General features: G+C 29.3%; 1 protein-coding gene across 1 annotated transcript; it reads left to right on the forward strand.

Moving 5' to 3' along the window:
• LOC136985628 (small COPII coat GTPase SAR1-like) lies at positions 1-24,723 on the forward strand. The gene is made up of 7 exons (XM_067282946.1): positions 1-142; positions 9,476-9,532; positions 14,130-14,249; positions 15,186-15,251; positions 18,703-18,806; positions 23,715-23,846; positions 23,927-24,723. The coding sequence occupies exons 2-7, from the start codon at positions 9,490-9,492 to the stop codon at positions 24,038-24,040; spliced, it is 579 nt and encodes a 192-aa protein (XP_067139047.1). The 5' UTR covers positions 1-142; positions 9,476-9,489; the 3' UTR covers positions 24,041-24,723.
• The last annotated feature ends 60 nt before the right edge of the window (positions 24,724-24,783 follow it).

The following is a 24,783-nucleotide window of genomic DNA, read 5'->3' on the forward strand; positions in this document are numbered from 1 at the left end:
TGTTTTCATCGTTTGACGTCATTTGTGCCATGTTGTCGAGATTCTGCTGAAAGGGGAAGAACATTTATTTTATTTTATTTTTTTTATCAAATTGGATTCTGCCAAGTCGATTTTTGATGTAAATTTCATGAAAAGATCACCAGTAAGTATTATTTTTTCTTATTTCACTCGTAAATTACCTAAAAAACATAATTTAAACCAGAAAATTACAAGTAAATGAGTGAAATTGATTAATCAGCTGGTCCATCACTGGTATCAATTGCACTCCAATGCAATATTTTTGCCTTAATTCAGCAGAAAAGTACATTTTATTTCTATTTTAAGCATTAAATTAGCCTATTAATCAAAATCAGATATGATATTACTTGTATGAGTATTTATATATATATATATATATATATATAAAATCTTCATAAGCTTCCACTTGAAGTGAAGTTGCCATGTAAATTCATTTTAAATGAGTTTAATTTACTTAAAATATTGTAAATAAACATCCTGTAGAGGTTGGAATGTTTAATGTAATGCTTAATCTATGATGGAAGTGTTTTAATGTTTTCCATCTGGAGTTTTCTTATTCCAAAAACATATTGATAACTTTGCTTCTTATTATATGGTGTGGGAAGTATGATAATTATTAAAAATTAATTTGCATCAGCAACAAAGTAAGCTTATTCTTCTTATATTCTTCTTGTTTTAAGGGAAATGAATAAATATATCAAGATGATTTTTTTATTTTACGTCAAAATTCCATAATTTAGATAATTTTGCATAGTTCTTACTTGTTATCAGGTTGGTGCAATAGTTTTTGCAATTCTTTGTCAAGTAGACTTCCATTTGAATTTAGTTCTTTCACATTATTTGTATAGAGTGATTTACAACTCTACACAGAGCTAACACTGAGAGAATTACAATCTTATTGCTGTTTACATAGTAAAAGGAATGATCACGTGTCTGATCAATCACTGGCCAGCTCAATGGGTGAGATGATGAACCGACTGCCTCAAGCTGCAAAATGAGTGGTCGAAATGTTCTAATGGAAAAAAAATAATGAACTGAATACACTGAATTCCTGTAAATGTACCTTAAAGTTGTTTATAAATAATTCATAGAATCATGTCAGCTCTAGAAATGCTCAACTCTTCTGGAAACAGTAAAAGCAAAAATCAGTTTTGCCTCGGGTACCATCAAGCCGGTGCTGTTCAAATGTGAAGATGACCTGTTAACTGAGTGAAAAATGTTAGCATTTTTCCTACTGTAGCTACTGTTAAAGGTGTGACAGTTACTTCATTAACTACAATGGCTAGTTTGACTTTATTATAAAGCACATGGCATGAGTGTAACTTTATATAAAGATATTTAAAAAGGCTTATATAAATCACACTTTTACATTTGTTAGGGCTCAAAATAATTTAAAACTGTTAGTTGATTGAGGAACTTGTGATCCATTCACAAATTTCCTCAACAGAATTAATTTTTTACAATTAGTGTTTTATAACATATTGCAAATATTAAATACGAGGAGTAAAACAAAGTAAGTGATGTTATAAGAGCATATTCTGTTGGATATCTTCATTGGCTTTCCAGAACAAATTTAATTTTTGTGTATTTTGTAATGATTTTAAGAATTATTTTAGGTATATGCAAGGTTATCATTGTATTATAAATATCTAAGTTTTTAAAATTTCCAAATTTGTAAATTTGTATTTTGTTTTTCTCAAAATGCTATTTATGTATTTGATTTGTTTACCCTAACTGAGGAAGACCTATGAATAAATAAGTCAAAAATGTTTCTATGGTATTAAACTGCTGCTGGAAATTAGAAAGTGTGTTTCTTTATCTAATTGCATTAAATCTAATTTGCTTTGAGAATATTTCAGCATTATATACTTTTGGTATTCTTATGTGACATGAACCTCTAAAAAATAATAGATCATATTACCTCTTATATGCTGCATTAAAGGAAAATCTTTTAGGCTACAATTTGAAAAAAATGTAGACCTATAAATTTACACTGTTATCTGTCTCTCTTTAATCTCGAGAATGGAGTTAGATAGATGAAAGATGAGACCAAATATGGAAACTTAGGGGCAGGAAGCCCTGATTAACTACATACAAACTTCTGATACAAACTGAAAGTCAAGTTATTTCAATTCAAAAACTTTCCCCTGAAAGGTGTTAGATAGATGACCAGCATGACTCTATTGTTAAAGGAAAAGTATGATGTAAAGGTGTAAGCCACTAATAATTTAAAGTGGAGAGCATATATTTTAAATGAAATAAATTAAAAATATGATTAAAAATTGCAGCTTGGTATTGTGACATTGTCACAATACCAGGCTGCAATTTTTGTAACAACACGAGCAAATATTTATTGTGACATCATCACAATAAATATTTGCTCGTGTTGTTACTTATTTTCTGTAAAAGATGATAATTAGAAAATAAATAGGACAAATGAAAGTGCTAGAAAGAAAGCAGGAAAATGGAATTTCTTTAATTTCAAATATCAAAGTGAGAAATATTAATTTAAATATTTCTAGAGAAAACTTTCAGTGTTTATTTAAGAGTTTTGAATGAATTGCAACTAGTCTTCCTTTCCATTATTAAAAGCTTTCCAGTTTTGATTTTTCATAATAGAGAGCAATTGTCTGTTGGTAACACCTAACTGAGTGGATTAATTTCAAAAACATAAAAACTTAAAATTTTTCTATGAGTGATAATGTGAAGATTAAAGGCTTCATTAGTCTTGTCTGTACTTGACTGTTCTTTTATCTTAAATCATTTTAATAGACTAAATATTAAGTATTTTGATATTAAACTTTGATGTAAATAAAAATTAATATTCTCTTAGCATTTACTGTTTTAATTTCAGGAATGTTATAATTATGAATCTTGAAATTCCTAATTTCTTAGTATTTATAGAAGCTTGTGAAAATGGTTATAATTCTCAAATATTCTCAAATGGATTATAAGTTTTATTCCCAAATGAAGCAGATTATTATAGACTAATTAAAAATTTTGTAAAGTTTGTAAACTAAGATATAACTAAAAATTTTTTTAATTAAATAACTTTCTGCAGTTTTATTTGTAGGAATTATACTATAGCTTTACCAGGTAATTACTAAAAAAAGCTTAAAATGTTTTGATATTTTATTTAAACACATCTGTCCAAAAATTTTCAAAATTTAATTCTATATTGAATTTTTATTACATAATTTCAATATACAGTTCTTTATGTATAGAGTTTACCATAAGTGGGTCAGTAGGCTTCGGCAGTGTATGTGCACTCGAACTTATTGATTGACAGAATAAACTCCTTCCCTATAAAACTGCACTTCAACTTTTGAATGGAAAGACATGAATTTAAAATTTATTTTGTATACTAGTACTTTTTTATTTTAAATTAGAAAGACATGAAATTTGATTTATTTTTGCTGCATAAATTTTCATTTACACAGCAAATACTGGACTAGGCAAAATTGAAAGATATTTAATTTATATAAATATGAACAGTTAAGAGTCATTCATAAAAGTAAAAAAATGCATTAGATACTGAAAATAGATGATGTAAAATTTTATTAATTTATTTTTCAAATACAAAATATTTCTAATTCTTGAAAAATGTAAAGAACAGACAAAAGACAACTGGGAGATGTTTAAGTCAATCATTAGTATAAATAACATGATAATACTAATTCTTGCAAAATGAGATTAATTTTTCCACTCAATTTACTGGAGGAAAATTTTAACTTTATTTTGTGATTTTCTTGGTATATAGAGTGTTTCATAATTCTGGAACTGTAGGAGTTACATTGACGCTTGTTTATTCTTTTATAGTTAAAATATGACAAGTAAGAAGGAATGAATTAATGTTATTTTTTCCCTATGTTTCATGCTAGTGCACTTTTTGTATACACAGACTTATCAAACTGGACAGCCACAGGATGCGAGAGTCAACTTTCTTCTACATATTTATTGTGATATGCATTTTGGATTTAAGAAGTCTCTCCTCAGTCATGATAAATAGATCTCTCTGTAGATTTTTAGGTATATGCACATACATTATTAGTTTTGTAGTAAAAATTTCTTAACATATGTATTTGTATGTGACAAATCCACTAAAAGGATACATTTTATCCTGGACACACAAATTTGGAAAAAAAATTCTGTACTCTTCAATACAGAAACATAGAATCTGATGAATCCATACTGCATCCCAATTTTACACTCTGAAAATTTACAAGCTATATTTCAAATAAACAAACTAACACATATTTGTGAACTGGAAGGAAACACACTAAAAGCAAAGTAAATGCAGATGTGTAAGTGAGAGGTAGCTAGTAAATTTCCAGGCTGTAAAATCGGGATGCAGTATGGATTCATCAGATTCTGTGTGTCTGTATTGAATAGTACAGAATTTTTTTTCCAAATTTTGGTATCCAGGATAAAATGTATCCTTTTAATGGACTTGTCACATATGAATACATATGTTGAGAAGTTTTTACTACAAAACTAATAATGTATGTGCATATACCTAGAAATCCACAAAGAGATCTATTTATCATGACTGAGGGGGGACCTGTTAGGTCCGAAATGCATATCATAATAAATACATAGAAGAAAATTCTCAAGGTCATTCTGTCCTGTGGCTGTCTAGTTTGATAAGTCCATCTATAGTAAATAAGTCAATGGACAAAAAGCAATCTGAATAATACAATAAAGTTATTTTGGTGGGGATCTGTAGTTGGGGAATAGTTTTCAAAGAGTTAACAGGTTGAATCCAGACTTCCCACAATCACATACAACATTCTGAATACAGACTGTTAAATTCAATACCAAAATAACTTAAAATTTGTTCCTCACTTGGCCTTTATCTGTAAAAGAATAAATGACAATCAGTATAATTTCTTTGGTTCCAGACAAATGGGATACCTGTATTTTCTAGAAATTTAACATTAGTGTTTCAAAGATATAGCTGTAGGAAAGCTACAAAATGTATATCTGGTAGCTTTGATATAAGCCAAATTTTGATCTTATGCTTTAATCACTCAAAAATCTGCTTACTATATTTAAATCATATTTATAATGCTCTTATATTTTTTGGAATGATCACATTAGAAAAATCAAATTTTTTCATGTAAATTGAGTTTTTATGCAAATATACATTTATTTATCCTAAATTAAGTCTTTATTTAATCCACATTTGAATGAATTTAAGAGTCATTAATGACATTATTTATGATATAAATGTTCTTTTTATTTTATATCAAACTGGTTCCTTTCCATAATGTTGTAACCTTTAACTTCCTTGTAGTTTATTTGCAAAATTTGAATAAACTTTCTTGGTAGACAGTGTGTATAATTCATCATTAAGTATTGACACATTTCTCTTAATAGAGAAATGCTGAATATGCAATCATAGATACGAACATCTCAAAATCTAATATATTAGTAATATGACAAACGACTGCCAGATTAAATTGAGCTACTTCTCTGCATTTTAAATATTAATTTAATTATAATTATTAAATTTAATAAGAGATAGCTCCTAATGCCTGCCTCTAGTGACAAATTATTTAATTAAAAATAAATGCAGAGAAGTAGCCTGATTTAATCTGGTAGCCATTTGGCATATGCAATCACAGTTTTCTGCATCTTTGGAATTCAGTTTTTTCTTTTATCCAGCATTAATTAATACGATGATTCTGATTATAGCATCTCTAACTTATGTTATTGATGATAATGTTTCCATTAAAATACACATTTTGATGGAATTGTTAGTATTACAAGTATATGATCATTTGCACTTTGATCTCATACCAATAGTAAGAGATGATAGTCAGTGGCACACCCAGGGGGCAAGAGGCCCTGGCCTCCTCCAAAGAAACAAAAACTAAGTAGAACATTTTTCAAAAATCTTTTCCTAATTAAAATTCATGTTTTTATTTATATTGCATGATGATGTCTATTTCTATAATAATTATGAATTAGTGGTCACACAAGGTGGGAATTTTATTTAGAAGATTTTTTAATGTGAATTATCTGTTCAACTTGGCTCCCTGAGAGTAAATCCTGAGTGCACCACCACTGGATACAGTTACCTTAATAATAGTAGGATGCTGGGACCATCACCTACTAACAATGAGATTTCTTGCCATCTTAATAACAACAATAAGATTTCCCCATCAACCTATAATGAGAGAACTTCTGTCATCCTGAGAATAGAAAAAGATCATCTTAGGTATTGTCTGGTTTCAACATTTATGGCTGTATTTGCCAACAAAGAGCTTAGAGTCAAAGTTGAAGTTAACCCATCAGAACTTGCACACTTAAAGTAAAATGAATTCTGATTGATTGATGATTAATTTTTGATTCTCACTTCTTTATTGGTGAATACAGCCTTTACTATTGAACTGAGGAACATGTGATTACATTTTATAGATTACATAAATTGTAATAAATTAATTTTAATGCTAATGTATACATTTCTCTTCTTTAGGCTTATGTTCTCAATTAATTTTAGTTCTTGTAACCTAAGTATTTTTAAGTTCTCTTCATAAATAAACTTCTTACAGAGCAGAAAAATATATTTAATTTTAAAGTCATAGGAACATATCAATTTTTAGTATTATTCTTAAGTTATCTAGTGACTTTTTGGAATTCTAATGATTTAATTTATAAAAGTTTTTTTAGACTTTAGATAAGTACTTTAGTCTCCCTCCCACACTTGAAATACATTTAATTTGACTAATTGAGCAACCATTAGTGGTCAGTTTGTGGATTTGACTTTTTATTGTGCAACAGCAAGACTTTGAATATAAAATTGAGTAGATTCACTTTATTTGTATTCCAGACAGGACATTACTGAAAGTTATTTGTAACCTTTTGATAAAGAAGTAAATGAAATTAGAAAATCAGATTCATCAGAGGACAGTCTTAACACGTTTGTCCGAAAATATCTATAGTGGAGACATTAGTATTCAGCTTGGATGCTTCAGAGGCATCAACATAATTGTGGTACTTTCTCACACAATCAGCTTTTGAATAATGGATTTCTTAAATTATTTTCTGCCACTGATGGCTGTTATCATATGGCTTGTCTAAAGGATTAAAATCGTGCAACCTAACATTGTTAAGTTACTGGAACTCTACTCTTTCTTAATTACTGCAAGGTTAAGTGTTTCTTTTTATTATAAGTGACACTTTCATATATCAAGGCTTTTCTAAAAAGGAAAACTAATAAAGAACAAAGCTACTTTACCTGACTCTCTTATCTTAGAATTCTACAATTGTGTTTTAATTGTAATCAAAGAATTTACCATGTTTTCTCAATTTTAACGTGCACCTAATTTTCAAGATGTCAAAACCCAAAAAACGTTTGCGAATGTAATGCATGCCTTATATTGAAAATGCAACTGCAAAAGTTATTTAACAGTGATAAATGCATTTTTTTTAAAGTTTTATTTCCATGTGTATAGTGCTTCATGATGTCCATATTTACAAATGTATTCATTTATAACTATTATCAGGTACAGAGGATCTGCAACTAATACAAAATCAGTCAAAATTACCATAGTTAATGTTTTAACAGCAACATTTGACATTGTTACCAGACAGATACATAGTGTGACAATAAAATGTCTGTATATATGTTTTTCAGTATAGTGGATAACTGTCTGTTCAAACACAAGTTGACAGATTTGTCTGCTGGACATCATTCATTTAGCTTTCTGTGGTTCAAAAACCATCAAACCATTCCAAATTTAAAACCAAAGTAGTGAGAAGGATGTGTACCATGTCTATACCAACATTGTAATACAAGCAAATTGCTGACCAGAATGAAAAGCAAATGATGCAAACGAGGCTGCATTAAGTCGACTTTGTGCTCAATTCAACCCCAATTTTTGAGACCAGAAAATTCCAAAAACAGGTGTGCATTAGAATCAAGAAAACATGGTATTTTATTGGCAACAAGATTAAATTCTTAGTTCTAGTTTTTATTGAACCCTTCAGCTGCTTCATTCACATATATTCTAGTCCATTTTTCTAATATTCTGTACTAACTACTTGTATTGTCCTCAAAACTTCTTAACAATGACAATTCTTCTAAATTGACTTTGAGAATAAAGCAATAATGCTTTGAAGACATTAAAAAATAATAATAAATTGTTTAAGTTCTTTGAAGACATCTTGAAGTAACTTCCTTTGTAGCTTTGTCTTAATTTTCTTTAGAAGACTCATGATTGAGACTATTGCATAGCTAAATAACTAAGCCATTCTTATTTAACCCCAATTTCTTCTACACATGTTTCTGTTGTCAATGTTAGTAAGACTCTTAAAAACATTGTAAAGGAGGAATGCTTACAGTATGGGAATCCTTTTCATTCTGAAAATTGAAAGTAACTAATTGCTCCAGGCTAAGCCATACGCTCATGTAGCTAATGCATTATCCAATTGTTCCATTTGTAGGGTTGACTCAATAAATTTTTAATATGATATATAATTTCCAACTTTTTGATGTAATTAGCTTTTGTATAATGAGGTTTATTATTATTTTCAGAAAAGAATCCCTACAGAAAGCCTTTTTTTTTTTTGTTGATTATGTGATAAATAAGTCTTTTATTTTGTCTTACAACCAAAATTTATTCTTTGACAGTTGCTAAATTAAAACATTCTTGTTTGCTCTGGGTCACTGTTTGATTTTGACGTTCTTAGTTTGAATTTTAATTAGGATTTATCATTGTGGATTGCTTGTAAACATTACAAATGTAAAATTTCATTCCTAATTTAAAACAAATACTTAAATTTCTTAATAGACAAGAACTTTCTTTTGCTATAGTGGATAGAATTGTGGTTGTTTTTATTATCTGCAATGCACAAATTAGTTGACGTAGCTTCCTTGTGAGTCATTACCTTGTGTCATTGTCTGTAATACTGTGTTTAAATAAATTATGAAAAAAAGTCATTTATTTCACAACTTTTTTTTATAATTAAATGTAATATGCAAGAGTTATTGCAATAAATTGATTTGAGCATTAAATAAAAATGCAAATTAATTTCAAATTTTGTTTTTTTGTGTTTATATATAACGGCATATAACAAATGCAAATTTACATAATTCTAAATTTGAAATAAATTTTTTCAGTATTAAACAAAATTATTGAGCAAGAGAATATGCATTCTGTGACATTGGTTTGAAACAAAAAATTTTCATGCCATTAAAATAACAGCATTGCAAAAACTTTCTAGGTTTTAATTTAAAAATAAATTTGATAAAGGAGAATGATGCAAATTTGGTAATTTGCATTTTTGTCCAGATGCAATCCAGGTCAATAATCCAAACCAGGTCTTGTGGTGTACAGCTGCAGAGCTAAAATCATCACAATGTCTTATCTGATGTCAACATTTCTAATTAAGCTTTTTTTAAAACTTTCTTAAACATTATTAATATCTTTTTTTTTTTGTTTTTTTTCAGATCAAATCATAGAAATGTTTCTAGTAGATTGGATGACAGGCTTCTTGAATCTCTTCGGTAAGTAAACTATTTAAAGATAATTATTTTTATTAGAGTATTTTAAAATTTGTTACAATTAATTTATGCAATGTGAATGTAATTTTCTGGACAATTATGAAAATTAACTCATTGTTGTTCGGAAATTGGAATAAAATTATCAAATTTCATGCATATTCACACTTTCCTACTTTCCCAATTATGGCTTTTTTTTTTGCATTTGAATTTCAGTCAAAAAACCAAGAGCATAGCATGTGGATAACAAATTATCACACAGTTAGGATAGGCTTTTCTATAAAATTTCACTACTGTATCCATTATTGAAGGGACAATAAAAATTCTTTAGTTCACAAGACAATAAACAACAATAAAAAGTCTTCTTGCTGTTAGTATCATGCTCATTGGTTGGCATAACCTAATTCTAATGCCAACCAATCATACTTTCCAACTTAGTTGCTAAAATGATAAAACATGACAGAAACTTTCCTTCTCAGCTTTGTGTTGCTTCTAAGATGCTGCCAAGAGCTATCTCTCTACCCATTTCGTTCGTAAATTTGTAGTGTTACGTAGTTAAACAAGTCTGTTTTGACAGACTTGTTTAACTACGTAACACTACAAATTTGTCTTTGAGTGTAGATGATATCTATTACATTTAGTTTTCTGCTGTTTAGTGAAATCAGATTCTTAAAAATTGTTTTCCACTTAGATCATATGGATGATACAGATGGCACTTTTCTGCAACAAGATGAATTCTATATAATAATGAAGTATCCATTTTATAGCTATTTCATTAAGAATGTAATATAAGAAATGTAATGTTGGCTCAAGTTATAAAAACCTGAATACTGATAAACATTTTTCTGAAATTATCTGGGGTTTATAATTATTAGTTTATTTTATGGTCAAATTGTTTATTGGCAGCATTCCTTCAATTGCAAATTTTTGTAAATTTGGCAAAATTTGGGTGTTCTCCTATGCACCTCCTTATTTAAAATAAACCAATTGTCACTTTGAAATTGGAGTAAAATTATACAAGTTTCACGCCAGTACCAAAACTAGACACATTTGATTTTATTTAATTGTAACTTATGTAGAATTGAAAGTGTTTTGACAATTAAAATAGCAATTTTTTAAAGATTTGTATAAAATAATGAATTATAAAGCAAGATAGTGTTAATTACCATTATTAAATCTACTTTTGCTCATACATTAATATTATTACATTCATTTTTTACATAAACAGAATCTGTTAGTAAATAATATATTAGTGCATATTGAACACAAACAACCAAATATAAAATTATTTATTTAAATTGATTACAATAAACTATTAGCTTAAATGCATTTCAGAACTCAAGTTCACTTTTCAAGTAGTAATATTATTAAAATAAAAGCTAATACACTTAAAACATGCATATATATTAAGTGCATTTTAATTTCTTCTTGCTGTTTCCACTATCTTCTTATTTAAGTTGCTTAATTCTGTCTTATTTTTAGAATATTTGGTTCCTCTAATTTAATGATTTTAATATGTAGGTTCTATAGATTACATTACTGTGTAATTATAAAGATATGTTACTTACATTTCAATACTATTAAATTATGGTTTAAGACATACATTTAGAATACAGATGTACTGTATATTGCATTTTAAATTCTTCTAGCTCTTTTTATTTTTGTATAATCTAACAGTTTTAACTTACAAGACATTTTAAATTCACTTATTTATTTAATGCTATTTCACTATAATTTATAATATAATCTTCAATATTTAAATTTGTCTTTACACGTAATAAAACTTACACTCAGTTAATTACCACTTATACCATTTTTGCTGTTTGCTTTAAATCTATACTCCACTTGTCTTTAATTTTTAAACCTTCATTATCATTAATTTGATTATTCAATTTAATTTATTAATGTAATTTGGAAAAATTCCAGTTACAAGGGGTGCATTAGGTTACAAATATTTAATAAATATATTATAACCTCCGACAATAAATAATTGTTATGTAAGCTATTTCTATTCTTAAAATTTAGTCAATCTATTACAATATTAAACAATAAATTAGAACAACAACCGAAACCAAATATATGTATCATTCATTTAGGGTCTCCACCGTTTTAATATATTTAATAATGAACTGATAAATTCATTATCATTAATTTGATTATTTCCATTGTATTTTTTTCATTTTTTTACAATTTTTATACTATTCTTAACAATTTCAATGCTGAACTATTGCCAAATTTAACAGATTATTTTGTGATGAATAATAGAGGAGTTATTTATTGGAGGAAAATAATCATATTTTGTTTTATTGAAAAAAAAAAAAAATAATGTTGCATAATAAGATTTTGTATGGTTGACAAGTTTTAACTTTTTGTTAAATTGACAGAATTTATTTCTGCAAATCAACTGAACAATTACTGATAATCTATCAAAAGAATTGTCCTGTCAATTTTGACTATCAATCTTTCAAAAATAAATTTAGATATTGTTGTCTGGCATAGAAATAATTCAAAATTCTATGATCTGTGATGAACTTTATAAGTTAAGGTGTAAGAAAAAAAAAAACATTAGAGATTAAACAAAAAAATTACATGGTCTGTTAATTTTGTGTTATCAAATTTTTATCAATGCTATGATGATTACAATACCTGCATAAATTTAAACAAGTTGATGTTACATTTGATGACAATGGGCAATTTTTTCAGTTTGAAAAATTAACTTTGCTTCTTAGGTTCCAAAAATAAGGCAAATAGGATTACAGCATTATCAATCTCTATTTTTTTATTTATTTGCTAAATAATTGAACCCAAAATAATGATTAATTTTTCTAAAAATTTTGCTAGTCTAAAATTATGCAGGAAAATCCAATTGCTTACACTATTTATAGATATAATTGTGTCTTTAAACATTACATAATGAATATCATAGTGCACAAACTTCTTTATGTGGAAAATGATCACCAAAAGAATAATTTTCTTTTAATGTCAGAAAAATCTTTGGAAAATTCCCAAAAAGTTTGTTAGCTTCCTTAATTTAAGAATAATTCTGTAGTTTAATAATGGCACATTTCCAAACTGTAGACTTTTTGTTTTAAGATTCAGTTTGGTGAAGTCTATCAATGTAGTGTGGATTACATTTCCTTATTCCTTATCTTTACTTTCTAATTTCTGTGCACAGAAAGCTTTTGACATCTTATAAAATGTAAAATAAAATTAATTTTTATTAAATGCCATTTGTTTCTATGCTTAACAATGTTTTTTAAACAATGAAGTTGTGATGAGAAAAACAGTCCTATTTCTTCAAACTGATTATGATTGATGCTTAGTAATTTTTCAGGCTTTTAGTTTTACAAGAAACATTTGAACAATAGTAAACAACCCATAAATGCAAATGGTAGAACAAATAAATTTTTTGAATTTTTGAAACTTATGTTATAAATAAATTTTAAAATGCAAATTCCTTCAACAGATTAACTATTTTGAATTGACAAATATGTTGTAACATTATGTCTATATTTGCAATAGGAATTTGTGGTCCTATGGATTGAATTCTAGAAATTTTGGACTAAATCCGTATCTAGGGTCGAACAGAAGAACTTCGATGTAGCTTCTTTTGATAGATTATCAATCTATTTAGCATGTAAAGATGATGATGAATGCAACTTTAAATGGTAAACAAACTTAAAAATTAGTTTTGGTCATGTAATGGGACAAAATAACTATAATGATATACTTTTAGAGTAATTTAGCTAATTTAATGGGATAATGAATTGGTAGGAAGTTAAATTTGCCATGCAAGGAAACTTACCAATTCTTCATTGATTTCTAAAATTGACTGACAGGCTTATTAGATTTTATGTTAACAAAATAATAAATCAAAAATATTTTAATATTTAGAATTATGTATATCAAAGTATGTGTTTGCAGATTCATATGAGTGTATACAAAAACAAATTACTTAGCCATCAATCTGAGTTTGAGGCAATTAAAGCATCAGCCTACAATCTGTGGGGGCATGGGATCAAATCTGGGACAGCCAACCTCACCAATTTTTCAATGACAATCTGTGATGGATACATTAGGCTCTTTCCTGACCACCTAGTTGCCTGCATTGTGGGTCTGGATGAACTACAATGAATATGGGAAAAAAGGCCCTCTTAGTGCCCAGAGGACAGGAAGAGCTAAAACTCAAAATTGTGTATTTTTGTTGACTGAAGTGATGTCTACATTTTCAACATGTTCAGTTTTATTCTTTCATTACAGATGGGAGAATCTTTTCTTTGGCTCTTGAAATTTATATTAATAATGTTAATATTATGCATGTATTCCACAACAATATGTCTTGCTAATTTTTTCTCAAAATTATTAGATGTAACATGTCAGATGTAATTTGATGTCTTAATAATTAATTTGACTCGTAAAATAATAATATTTGATCTAGGCACTGCTATTGCATCATACAAAATATTGTTTCTCTGATTCATGAAACTGCAAAGATAAATAAGGCAGAAGATGCATAATTTCCTTTTTGTTCACTAAATCATAGATGTATTTTATAGATGTAAATTAGAAGTAGAACTAAATACATAATTTTGTTTTTTCCCAGGTCTGTGGAAGAAAAATGGAAAATTACTATTCTTAGGACTAGACAATGCTGGAAAGACCACCCTCTTACACATGCTCAAAGATGACAGAATGGCCCAACATGTCCCAACATTACATCCAAGTGAGTATGCTTATGCTTTCCTCTAAAATGATATATGCCTATATAGAGTTAAATAAGTTGACTTAGAGCCTCATCTAACACAAATATCCAAATTTGAATAAATATTAACTTTACTGACAAAATTAGTAGTACTTTAGTTTTATTTTAAAATGGTAAATCTTAATTGTAATTCTTCTCAAATAAGACTTACTTGCAAATTAATTATGAAGTAGTTTAGCTTACCAGTTGATTAATTTGGTATTGGTGATCAATGTTTCCTCTAATCTTTTTTATAGATGAACAGAACATATACTTCTCTGAGCAAAAAAAATTTTGCCAAGCAGATTCTGAGCAAAAAATTCAGAAAAATTTAAATTTATTTTAAAACATACTTCCATACAAAATATTATCTTTTGTCAATGATTTAATGTATTTAATTGAAATATACATAGCAATAATCATGTTGCAGACAGAATGAGAAATAAGTAAACAACAATTCAAATCTGTGTGCATGCTCCCCTGTGCAGCACATAAATTCTTGTGTGCAGCCGCACAGCTTAGTGGGAACATTGTTGGTGATATACAGATGTATTTTTTTTATAGAATTATTTTTAATAACTTTAATAGTTTATTATCTCAAAATTTACACAAATTAGATTACCCTTATGACTGGATGGGGGAAATCACAAAACTCTTACAATCCAGCAAGAACTTTTAAACTTCTTCAAAGAGTCTGGTGGTTTGTTATTGCCAATGCTTTCTGTTGTTGCTTGGAGGGTGCTGCTAAGTAAGCAAACCAATAGGATAATTCACATTTCACATGAAATGGACTATCCTATTGGTTACCTAGCTGCTTGTCACTTAGAAGTGTCCATTAATGAATGTGTTAGAATGAAGAAAATTCTCTCTAATGTACGTTGTTTGTAAAAATATTTATTGGAGAAATTTTTTCAACAGCTTCTGAAGAATTATCAATAGGAAACATGCAATTTACCACATTTGACCTAGGAGGACATCATCAAGGTAAGATATCTTTTATTTTTACTGAATAGTTGTTCAAAAATTATTGTAGTTTATCATGAATTTAAAAGCAAGATATTTCCAAATGTGTATATAAAACAAATTTTATTTTTAATAGTCAAGCAATTAGCTTTTAAAAAGAGAGAACTTTAGAGAAGTAAATTGTCTATTGCCAAAACACAATTTATTCCTTTCTGTAACTGAACTAGCATTAACTATGCAGTAAATATTTATTATTCTATACAATTTATTGCTTTATTTATAAGATAGCCAGTTATGATATCATATTAGAAATAAATTATTAGAAACTTGTGTTAATGATCTATCTGTAATTAGACATAATGTATGTCAAATGTGGTCCAGCAATAATAGTTTGTTTAATTATGTATAAATTTATAAAAGCACACTTAATGTGGAGATAAAGCATATAGTTCACTGAGTACCATGAAAGAAAGATGCTTCACCATTTGACATGGTGATAATAATATGGATTAATTTGATTGGATTGAGGTCTGAACAGTATAACTGATAACAAGAAAGTAAAAGCACTGTGGGTGCTGTGTTAACAGTTTTTTATTTTGCTAGTACTTTCAATGAACTTATTTGTTCTCCTAAAGATGACTAACGACTCTCTACTGTAATATGTTTATCTGAACCCCAGTCATCCGAACGCTTTTCAGTCGAACTGTGTCATGCTGAATTGAACCATTTTGATACTAAATTTACTTCTAAAGTATAATTTTTATGTTTTTATATTCTTTAATATATTTATTTTGTTTGTACAAAATAAAGAAATAATTTTTAATGATACAATAGCCTCTATTATTATTAAAAATTTTTGTTAGGCTTAAAATTGATGAAAATTCAACACGAAGCGACACATAACAGAGAAAAATTTGAACATCGGACAGGTTAATATATTTTTTCGTACATAATCGGTTATCCAAACAACCCCAGTCTCCAATTAATTTGGATTAACGACTCTCTACTGTATTTAAATTGAAATTAAGTCATTATGAGCGTGGTCAAAATTTGATTACTCAACATATTGAAATGCCATGCAGTGCATGCATGGATATACACCCATGTCAAAGGTGTGATGGTGGACACATATTACTGTTTAGCCATTTATGTAGGGAAACTCGCATATGGCAAGTCAAGCGTGGGAGAGTTGCATCATCAACATAACACAAGTACAACAGTGGATAGTGGATGGCTAGCAGGAAATTGAATGTTCTGTGCTCAATTTCTCTCATGATCAGTTCTGCTGGAACAGCAGATACAGAAATGGAATCCCCATGGGTTCCAAAAGTAGTTATGTTCTTCATCATGGAGCACCACAGTATTTATTGAATACTAAAGCACTTCTTGAGGAATAGAGAAATGACAAGCATTATGGCTTTCAAAGTGGGCACTGAAGGATACAGGGATACTATGTCCAGTTTTGTAGAAGCTGTATACACTGGTTATTGGTGTGTTACAAACCAAAGTGATGGTGGATTTAGCAACTAAGCACAAGGGAGTAACATAGGGTGAGTCTGGAATTAGTGTGTGGAGAAATTTAGCTAGTGCTTTTTCTAAATAATAGATATAAGGAGGGCTGGCCATTGCAACCATTCTGTGTTTTTGGCTCAAAAAACAATCTGGAGCATGCAACATTGGAGGCGAGATCACGACACTAGTTAGGACCAATATCACACCTGAAAGGTTTATGGTTCACCTTGTTTTCTGTAGGGTCTTCACTTAGCACTGTTGATTGCAATTGGGAAAGAAACTTGTTGGTCCTAAGGAGAAAGTCGTCTTCTTTATACAGCACAAATTTCTTGTCCTTATCTGAGACCTCAAGTTGGCTCTGGCAAGGAAGTGCATTACCGCTTGATAGTCCATATGATGTTTAGACTCATCAGATGCTTATCTTCTTGCTGTTGCAAGTTTTGTGATGTATCCACAAATGGAATTATTGGTAATGGCTGCTGCTTGGCAAGATTTGAGTGCTGCCGATGAGGCCAGGATCAACTGGCAAACATTGGTGTTGGCAGAGGGCATATATTTAGGCCTTTTGTTTTAGAACCTGATGTACTGTGGAAGGTATGACTTCATCTGTGTTGTTATAATATGTAATGCTCATCACCACCTTGTGTTGTTTACAAGATGAATGTACTAACTGCTGGAATTTACTGTCTGATTTCTTTTATAGTACTTGTGTAGCTCTGGATACAATATTATGTATTTACTCAACTGATAGTAAAGTGTAGATGGATCACATACAACTTCAACATGAAGAAGAGGTTTTTCACAGTTTCCTACATCTTTTAACATAATACAACTTGAACCTCACATCAAATATCACACAGACAGCGTGTCTTTACTTTTTATTTTTTGTGTGATATTTGGTGTGAGGTTCAAGCTGTATTATGTAACTGGTATCACATCTGCAAAGCAATTGTATGGATTTAAGCCTCACTGTAGATGTTTCTGGAAGGAAAGATTAACCATTAAATTTAGGACAAGATGGCAGCATAACTAATTACCTTTGCACTATATTATAACCAAAATGTACTCTAGCAATACTTTGTGTCTTAAGTTTCTAATTTGAACAAATTATCATCTTTTGCATCAAACCAAAAGTTTTCATAAATGTTATATAAGTCACAAGCATTATAACAAATGGCTAATCTACAAAGTATAATATTGTTATATAAGAATCTTCAAAAATTACCTTTTGTTTAATCAATGGAAGATTTTTTTTCAATTTCTCCTCTGCAGAAAATATGGTTTTCAAAACAACAACTTTATTCCAATATAAACAAATTTTATGTAAAAGCAACAGAAGAATTTACCTCAGTTAAATTTAAAAAAAAAATAATTTACAGTCAGGTATAGGATCTTGATAACCAGAAATTTACTGGTTACTGTGGTGTGCCGACTGGGGACGCATTCAATGCCCTCATGCTGTAAACTCCCACATAAGGTACTCTGTTGGCCATCGCATGCCAGGTACCATAGTAACTGACGATGGTTATATCATAATGTTAAATATACTGGAAGGGAAGATTGGACTGGAGGTCTGGGTAGTGTAATTGGCAACACATCCACATGGTAAGTGGGAGTTGTGGGTTTGAGTAACACTCTGGCCGATTCTTCTTTTCTTCCAGTTCATTAAATTTAATACAAGATGGCACCTAATTTATCCTGCTAGTGCCAAATTTATTAGTAAGTTAATAATTATTTCCAAATTATAGCCTGATGTTACATAGCAATAACTCTCCAAATGCCACATATCAAGTTATTTGGATGATTTTTGTTCAGCTTGGATTGGTTTACTTCTGAGTTGCTGATTTATTACATTGAATCCATATATAAATAGTTGTTGTTGCTCATTAACATAGTAAATATACATACAAAAAAATTTTAACATTCAATTAAAATATAAAAATTTTTTGTTTCATTTTAGCCAGACGAGTATGGAAGGATTATTTTCCAGCTGTAGATGCCATTGTCTTTCTTATAGATGCATGTGACAGAGAGAGATTTCCAGAATCAAAAGTTGAGTTAAATGTAAGTCTAAACTACTAAAATTAATAAAACTGTTTTAATTGACTGACGTCTGACATTCTACAATTTTTAAAAAAGACATAATAAACATTTCTCAGCTCAAAATTGTGTTTTCTAGTGAAAGTTAATTTCAATGAATATTTTTAATAATAGTAAACTGAAATGATGAATAACAGTTGCTATTGTTAATATTTGCTGTTAAACATTTATGCAATATTCTCTAGCATTTGCATGCATCACAAATGTTCTCTGTATTTCTCTTTGAATTTCTTCTGTTAAACTGTACGTGTGTGTTTACTGCTTCTCTTTCAAAATAAGTTTGACAATCCAGATATATTTGATTTTTTGTTCACTAGTTTATGTAATGTTAAGACTGTTATCAGGATTAATATGAATTCTTGTTGCAAGAGTGGCATTTCAACACTCTAAAAATTTCTACTTTTATCTCCTTATTGTATTTTTTAAAATATGACAAAGTAATTGTTTCTTTTTGTTGTAGACAAATTTCTTAATTTTGAAATTAATATGATTCATATACCTATTTTAAGATTATTCAATGTATTTCATTTGAAATGCTAATTCTTTGACAACATTTTTCTCCCCTCCTTATATAATTATGAGGCTCATTTCATAATTTGAACATAAGACTAAACAGAAAAGAAAAACACATTTATATCAATTAGATGTCTTAAGAATCAGTTTTATTATTAAAGGTATGAAGACATGATGATACTGATCTCAGTATTATCTATTGTTCACTTATATGACAGATCATGTAAAATGGTATTTTCTAAAGAAGAAACTGATAAATCATTAGTTTAATAGGATCAATGTTACTTGTCCAACACCAGAAAGTAAATGTTTTAAACTCATTAGATACCATTTGGGGCACCATTGAATGGTTTAATTATATAATAACCTTATTGTACAGATTATAATAGACAAGAATATTCCATGATGTTCTCTCACCTGTGCAATGTAAAGTTATAGTTTTGGCTGACTGAGGCAGTCAAGCTGTCAGTCAACTGCTCTGCCCATCTGGCTTCAATCTTGGATCCCCAAAGAACTCCAGAAACTGTGTGTGTGTTAGGTCCTGTTACCTAATTGTAGGTTTTATTGAACCCTTAATGGTCCTTGAGAAAAGGTCCTCTTAGTTTGACCACATACTTTTTCATTTTGGGCATTATGACTTTGAAAAAGAGTCATACACTTGGTTTTGTTTTTAATATTCAGCAAGCACACATGCTAGGTTAAGAAATAACTTTCCAGTGATATCACAGCATGCAAACATAAAGTAGAAATTAAAATAGGTATTTCAATCTGCTAAAAAAATATTTAGATCTTTATCTTCTTTCAATATATGTATGATTAGAAAATTACCAATTAAAATTTTTTGAAATGTTTCTACTTATTATAAATCTTAGCACTATATTACAAGAAATAGAAACTGCTTTTTCAGATAATTAAACTGAATAAATTAAAAGCTGGCTAAAAATATATTTTATACACCAATTACAGCATCTATATGACAGATTACATAAAAAAATATGTACAGTACTTGTACATGTTCCAGTATTGAATGTAAGCTGAAGCTGGTCAAAACCTGTGTCTTTCTTATAGGTGTCAATTTGCTAAAAAATAGTTCAAAAGCCACCACTATTTTCTATTTAAGCGCTATCTATTTAGGTTTATTTATCAGCACTTATGACTACATATTAAAGTATGTGGTCATAAGTACTGTGCATTCTATACAAAAGCCACTTTGGAATTATTTTATAGACAAGTTAGAATTTTGAAATGTCAACCTGTTGTGATTAAACAGAAGTATTAGCAATTTTAGAAATGCTGTGTAAATTTTTTTAAGTTGTAATAAGAATTTGAAAGATAAAAGTATCATGTATTTTATGTACTGTACATGGAAATTGCATCTATGATAACATATATACCAAAAAGCATTCAACAGATAACATAGCTTAAATATGCTACTTTCTTTTCTGTATTGCATGTGCACAAAATATGTAGAATTATAGGTAGTAAACGTCATTGAACTAAAATGCTTTTTCACACCAGTCTCAACAATACTGTTGTAAGAACATGACATGAAAGGCAAGTTTTTCAGGCCTATTAACACAGCTTCTTAAAGTTCTAGGTTATTAAAATCAACAGTATGTGCATGAAACAAATATATTAAAGCAACTTTCACAACCTGCAGCTTAAAACAGTTCTAATAGACCTGCACCTGCTGTTTATTTTCAGGCTTCTTAGCATATTATGGGTTCAAATATTGCGAACAGTTGTCAATAATGTTGAGATCAGGATTGTTACTAGGTCAGCTTTGGCTTATGGTAACTTCTTCACCTAAACAGTTTGTGTATCAACTTGTTAGCAATTTATTATTATTATACTTAACAAATTAATTTTTGTACTATAATTAAACTGTAAGCATTAATCATCTTTCAGAACTATATTGGTGTCACAAAGTTAATAAGCTTGGCATATAACATGTTTTTGTAGCGCACTGCATTTGCTGACACCTTTACTTGAGTTAAACTGTGTAAGGAGGATACATATCAACAGAAACTTTATTATCTGCATCTGTTATAGGCCAGTGATTTAAAAAACTTCTCTGTTAGAAAAAATGCACGTAGCCTGCATCCAGAAATGCTTTCATGCCTGTTGAATATCAACTAGGGATTGCAATTGCTGGATCCAGCACTGCAGATCTGTAAATACTCAATTAACTTTCTAAATAATGGTGCAAAAGTCTACGTTGTCAACGTTGCTGCTTTGCTACATGCGCTCTCACTCGGCGGCGTGCCGTTCAGTGCCACACCCACCGCCCGACCTTTTTGCTTCTGCTGATCTAATTGCCAGTTGACTTTCTGCTCTCACTAAATAAAGTGTCTTTGCACTATATAAAATAACTCCTCTCCTAGTCCTAGTGCATATTTCTAATTCACATTCAGTTGTGACGTCAGTGAATCACACGATGGAACAATTTATGATTATTTGATGACCCTGAAACCAACTAGCTTAGAGGTAGAAAGGTCCTTCTCTGCAGCGGGATATATATGCAGTTCATTAAGAAGTAGGTTGGGAGACAACACCATCAATACCATTTGTTTCTTGAGATCCTACTTCCAGAAAAGTCAAAAAAATAAATTAAATCAATCACTTCTGTTAATCCTTAAGAAATATTAGTCTTGTCTTGAATAAAGTATTTTAAGAACTTACTTAATAGAATTAGAGTAGAAGTTTAACTTTTATTCTACAAGTGGTTAGTGGGCTAGGCTAGGCAATTTTATTGTGAAAATTAGTGAGAAACTGAGACTACCTAGTTAGTTAAATAGTTAATTAAATTAATGAGTATCAGTTAAATTAATATGCCTCAATGTCCTCTATTTATTATAATCTTATTTTGTCCACTAGTACTGTACATATCTATTAACAGGACTTGTAAGTCCTGTTAATAGATATGTACTAGTGGACAAAATAAGATTATAATGAGTATCAGTATCTTAGATATATGATGATATGAATGTATGTGATTCATGATTGTGATAATAACAACTACTAGACTATTACTAATTACTTACTCACTACTTTACTAACACGAATAATTAAATTAGTTATAAATAACTACAAACTGATATGTAGAGCCTATATAAGAAAACTGGTAAGACTGATAGCCACTTAGCCACTGATTATAATATATTAATTAGTAGAATTACCTTTGCTATTTAACTTTACATTATAATTAATCTTTGGTTCAGTTTAACACTTGAGATACAGATAAAGTTAAGATTACTACCTAAATGTGTAAGAAGTTTTACTGATTTATAGTGACAAGAAACTATTATTATTTAGACTAATTTCTTTAAAAAAACCATAAATTGCTGGATAAATTACATCTGTGCTGGATCCAGTTGGAATGATGTTGGTCCAGCAAAAATCCAGCTGGATTGCAATCCCTAGTACCAACATGTTTGATAATGAAGGTACTAAAATTATATGCAAACTAGTAATAGACAGTTTATTCTTATTTCTTTACTGATCAATTTTAATTTGAATGTTTTTTATTATGATTATTAGCTTATAGCTTAAACAGGGTTGCAAAATGATACCAGGCAGAAAATGAAAATAATTATGTTGCCAAATTGCCAAAACTGAAATTAGGATCTTGGGGCCACACATTGCATGCAGGCCATGTGGTTACTCATAGTATAGGCTTGAAGATTAACATGCGGGATTGTTTTCTAATGAATTCAAATTTAATGCTACAATCTGTATGCACGCTGGTAAGCTGCTGTCATTTTAGTTGTCAGTAATGGCTTCTTTCATGTTGTTTAGGCAATATTGAAATTAAGCATTTAATACAGATAATACTTGAATTGTGCAAGTAGCCAACTGTTTAAATTTACCACAAAGGAATGCTTTTGTCCTGTTTTCCGTTTTAGGAGAGCTTCAGCTTATATTTGTTAAGAAACTGAAATTGTCTTAAAACAGGATGAAAACATTACATCATGATAATTTCAGGTAGTCAACTGTTTAAATTTAAGCATTTAATACAGATAAGAGAGAAATGCATCATAAAAAGAGAAATGCAAAGAGAAATGCATCATAAGAAAGAAATGCATCATAAAAAGTCCTCTATTGTATAAAACCCATGCAGATACAATCACTGTAAACATTTCATTTTGGAGCATCAGATTTTGTCAGCCTGTGTGTTCTTATGGATGATGCAGTCTTTATGGTTTTGTGTAGATCCACAGCAAATGATACTTTACTTTTGAAAGTTAAACACACTTTTGTAGGATATGACAAGAGATGCAACTTCCATGGTCCTAATGCTCATTTTGAATAGTGTTTCAATTTTATAAAGTTACTGAAATGATGAATTTCTTTTTGTAGAGTATTTTGACTGATGAACAGTTATCAAACTGTCCGGTGTTAATTTTGGGAAATAAAATAGATAGGCCAGGAGCAGCCAGTGAAGATGAACTGAGGACATATTTTGATCTTTATAGTATGACAACAGGAAAGGTAAATTTATATGTTTTGTCAAAATTTTGCTTATAATGAGCAATTTTCCACTTTGTTTACTTATGGGTTTCTTTTAATAGGCAAAAGTTCCAAAATCAGAATTAGTGGGACGACCGTTGGAGTTGTACATGTGCAGCGTCTTAAAACGTCAAGGTTACGGAGAGGGATTCAGATGGCTTGCCGAATACATTTGATGATGGCTTCTATACCAATGACAAATACATCATTCCCAGTAAATAATGGACATTTTATTTGTTCTGAAGAACCAACCAACTACATTCTCTATCCCATCAAAAAATATCCATTGTAGGTGTAAATTTTATGACAGACCTTTATTACCTCTACCTCCTAGAATAAATTCCAGAAACTTTCTGAAAATTTAATTTCAATAGGCAGCTCTTAACAAGTCCAAATATGAATTTTAAAAAAACTGCCATTCCAAACCACAGAACTGATCTAAAAAAGTGATTTGATATGTTTGTAGAAGCCATATCATAAGGTATGATCTTTTTTGTTTTGCATCATACCCTGAGTCATTGTAATATTTATTGGAAATAAATACTTTATATGGCTTGTATTATGATATTTAATGAAAATTTGTTACTTATATTGATTTCTTTTTGTCATAAAATTGAAAAAAAATTGTTAATTATAGCGATGTGTTTAATGTACAGACTGGCTTTGCTATTTCTTGATATTAAAATTATATCTCTTGTTAATTTAAAAAGTATGTTTGTAATATATCATTAAATCTCTTACTAACTTCATGCATCTTGCTCTTGCCATACCTAGACACTTGTGTGTAATAAAACGATTAACTTTGTAAATAAATTCTAAGCTTATCATTTAGAATAATGATAGGTTCTTATTTTTGGCATTCCAGATTAATGATTATATTGTAGTCTTTCAGAGACAATATTTACATCTGTTGCTGTTA

The sequence above is a fragment of the Centruroides vittatus genome, unplaced genomic scaffold, assembly GCF_030686945.1.
Source record: "Centruroides vittatus isolate TY-2023 unplaced genomic scaffold, ASM3068694v2 contig_974, whole genome shotgun sequence".
Taxonomy (NCBI): Eukaryota; Metazoa; Arthropoda; class Arachnida; order Scorpiones; family Buthidae; genus Centruroides; species Centruroides vittatus.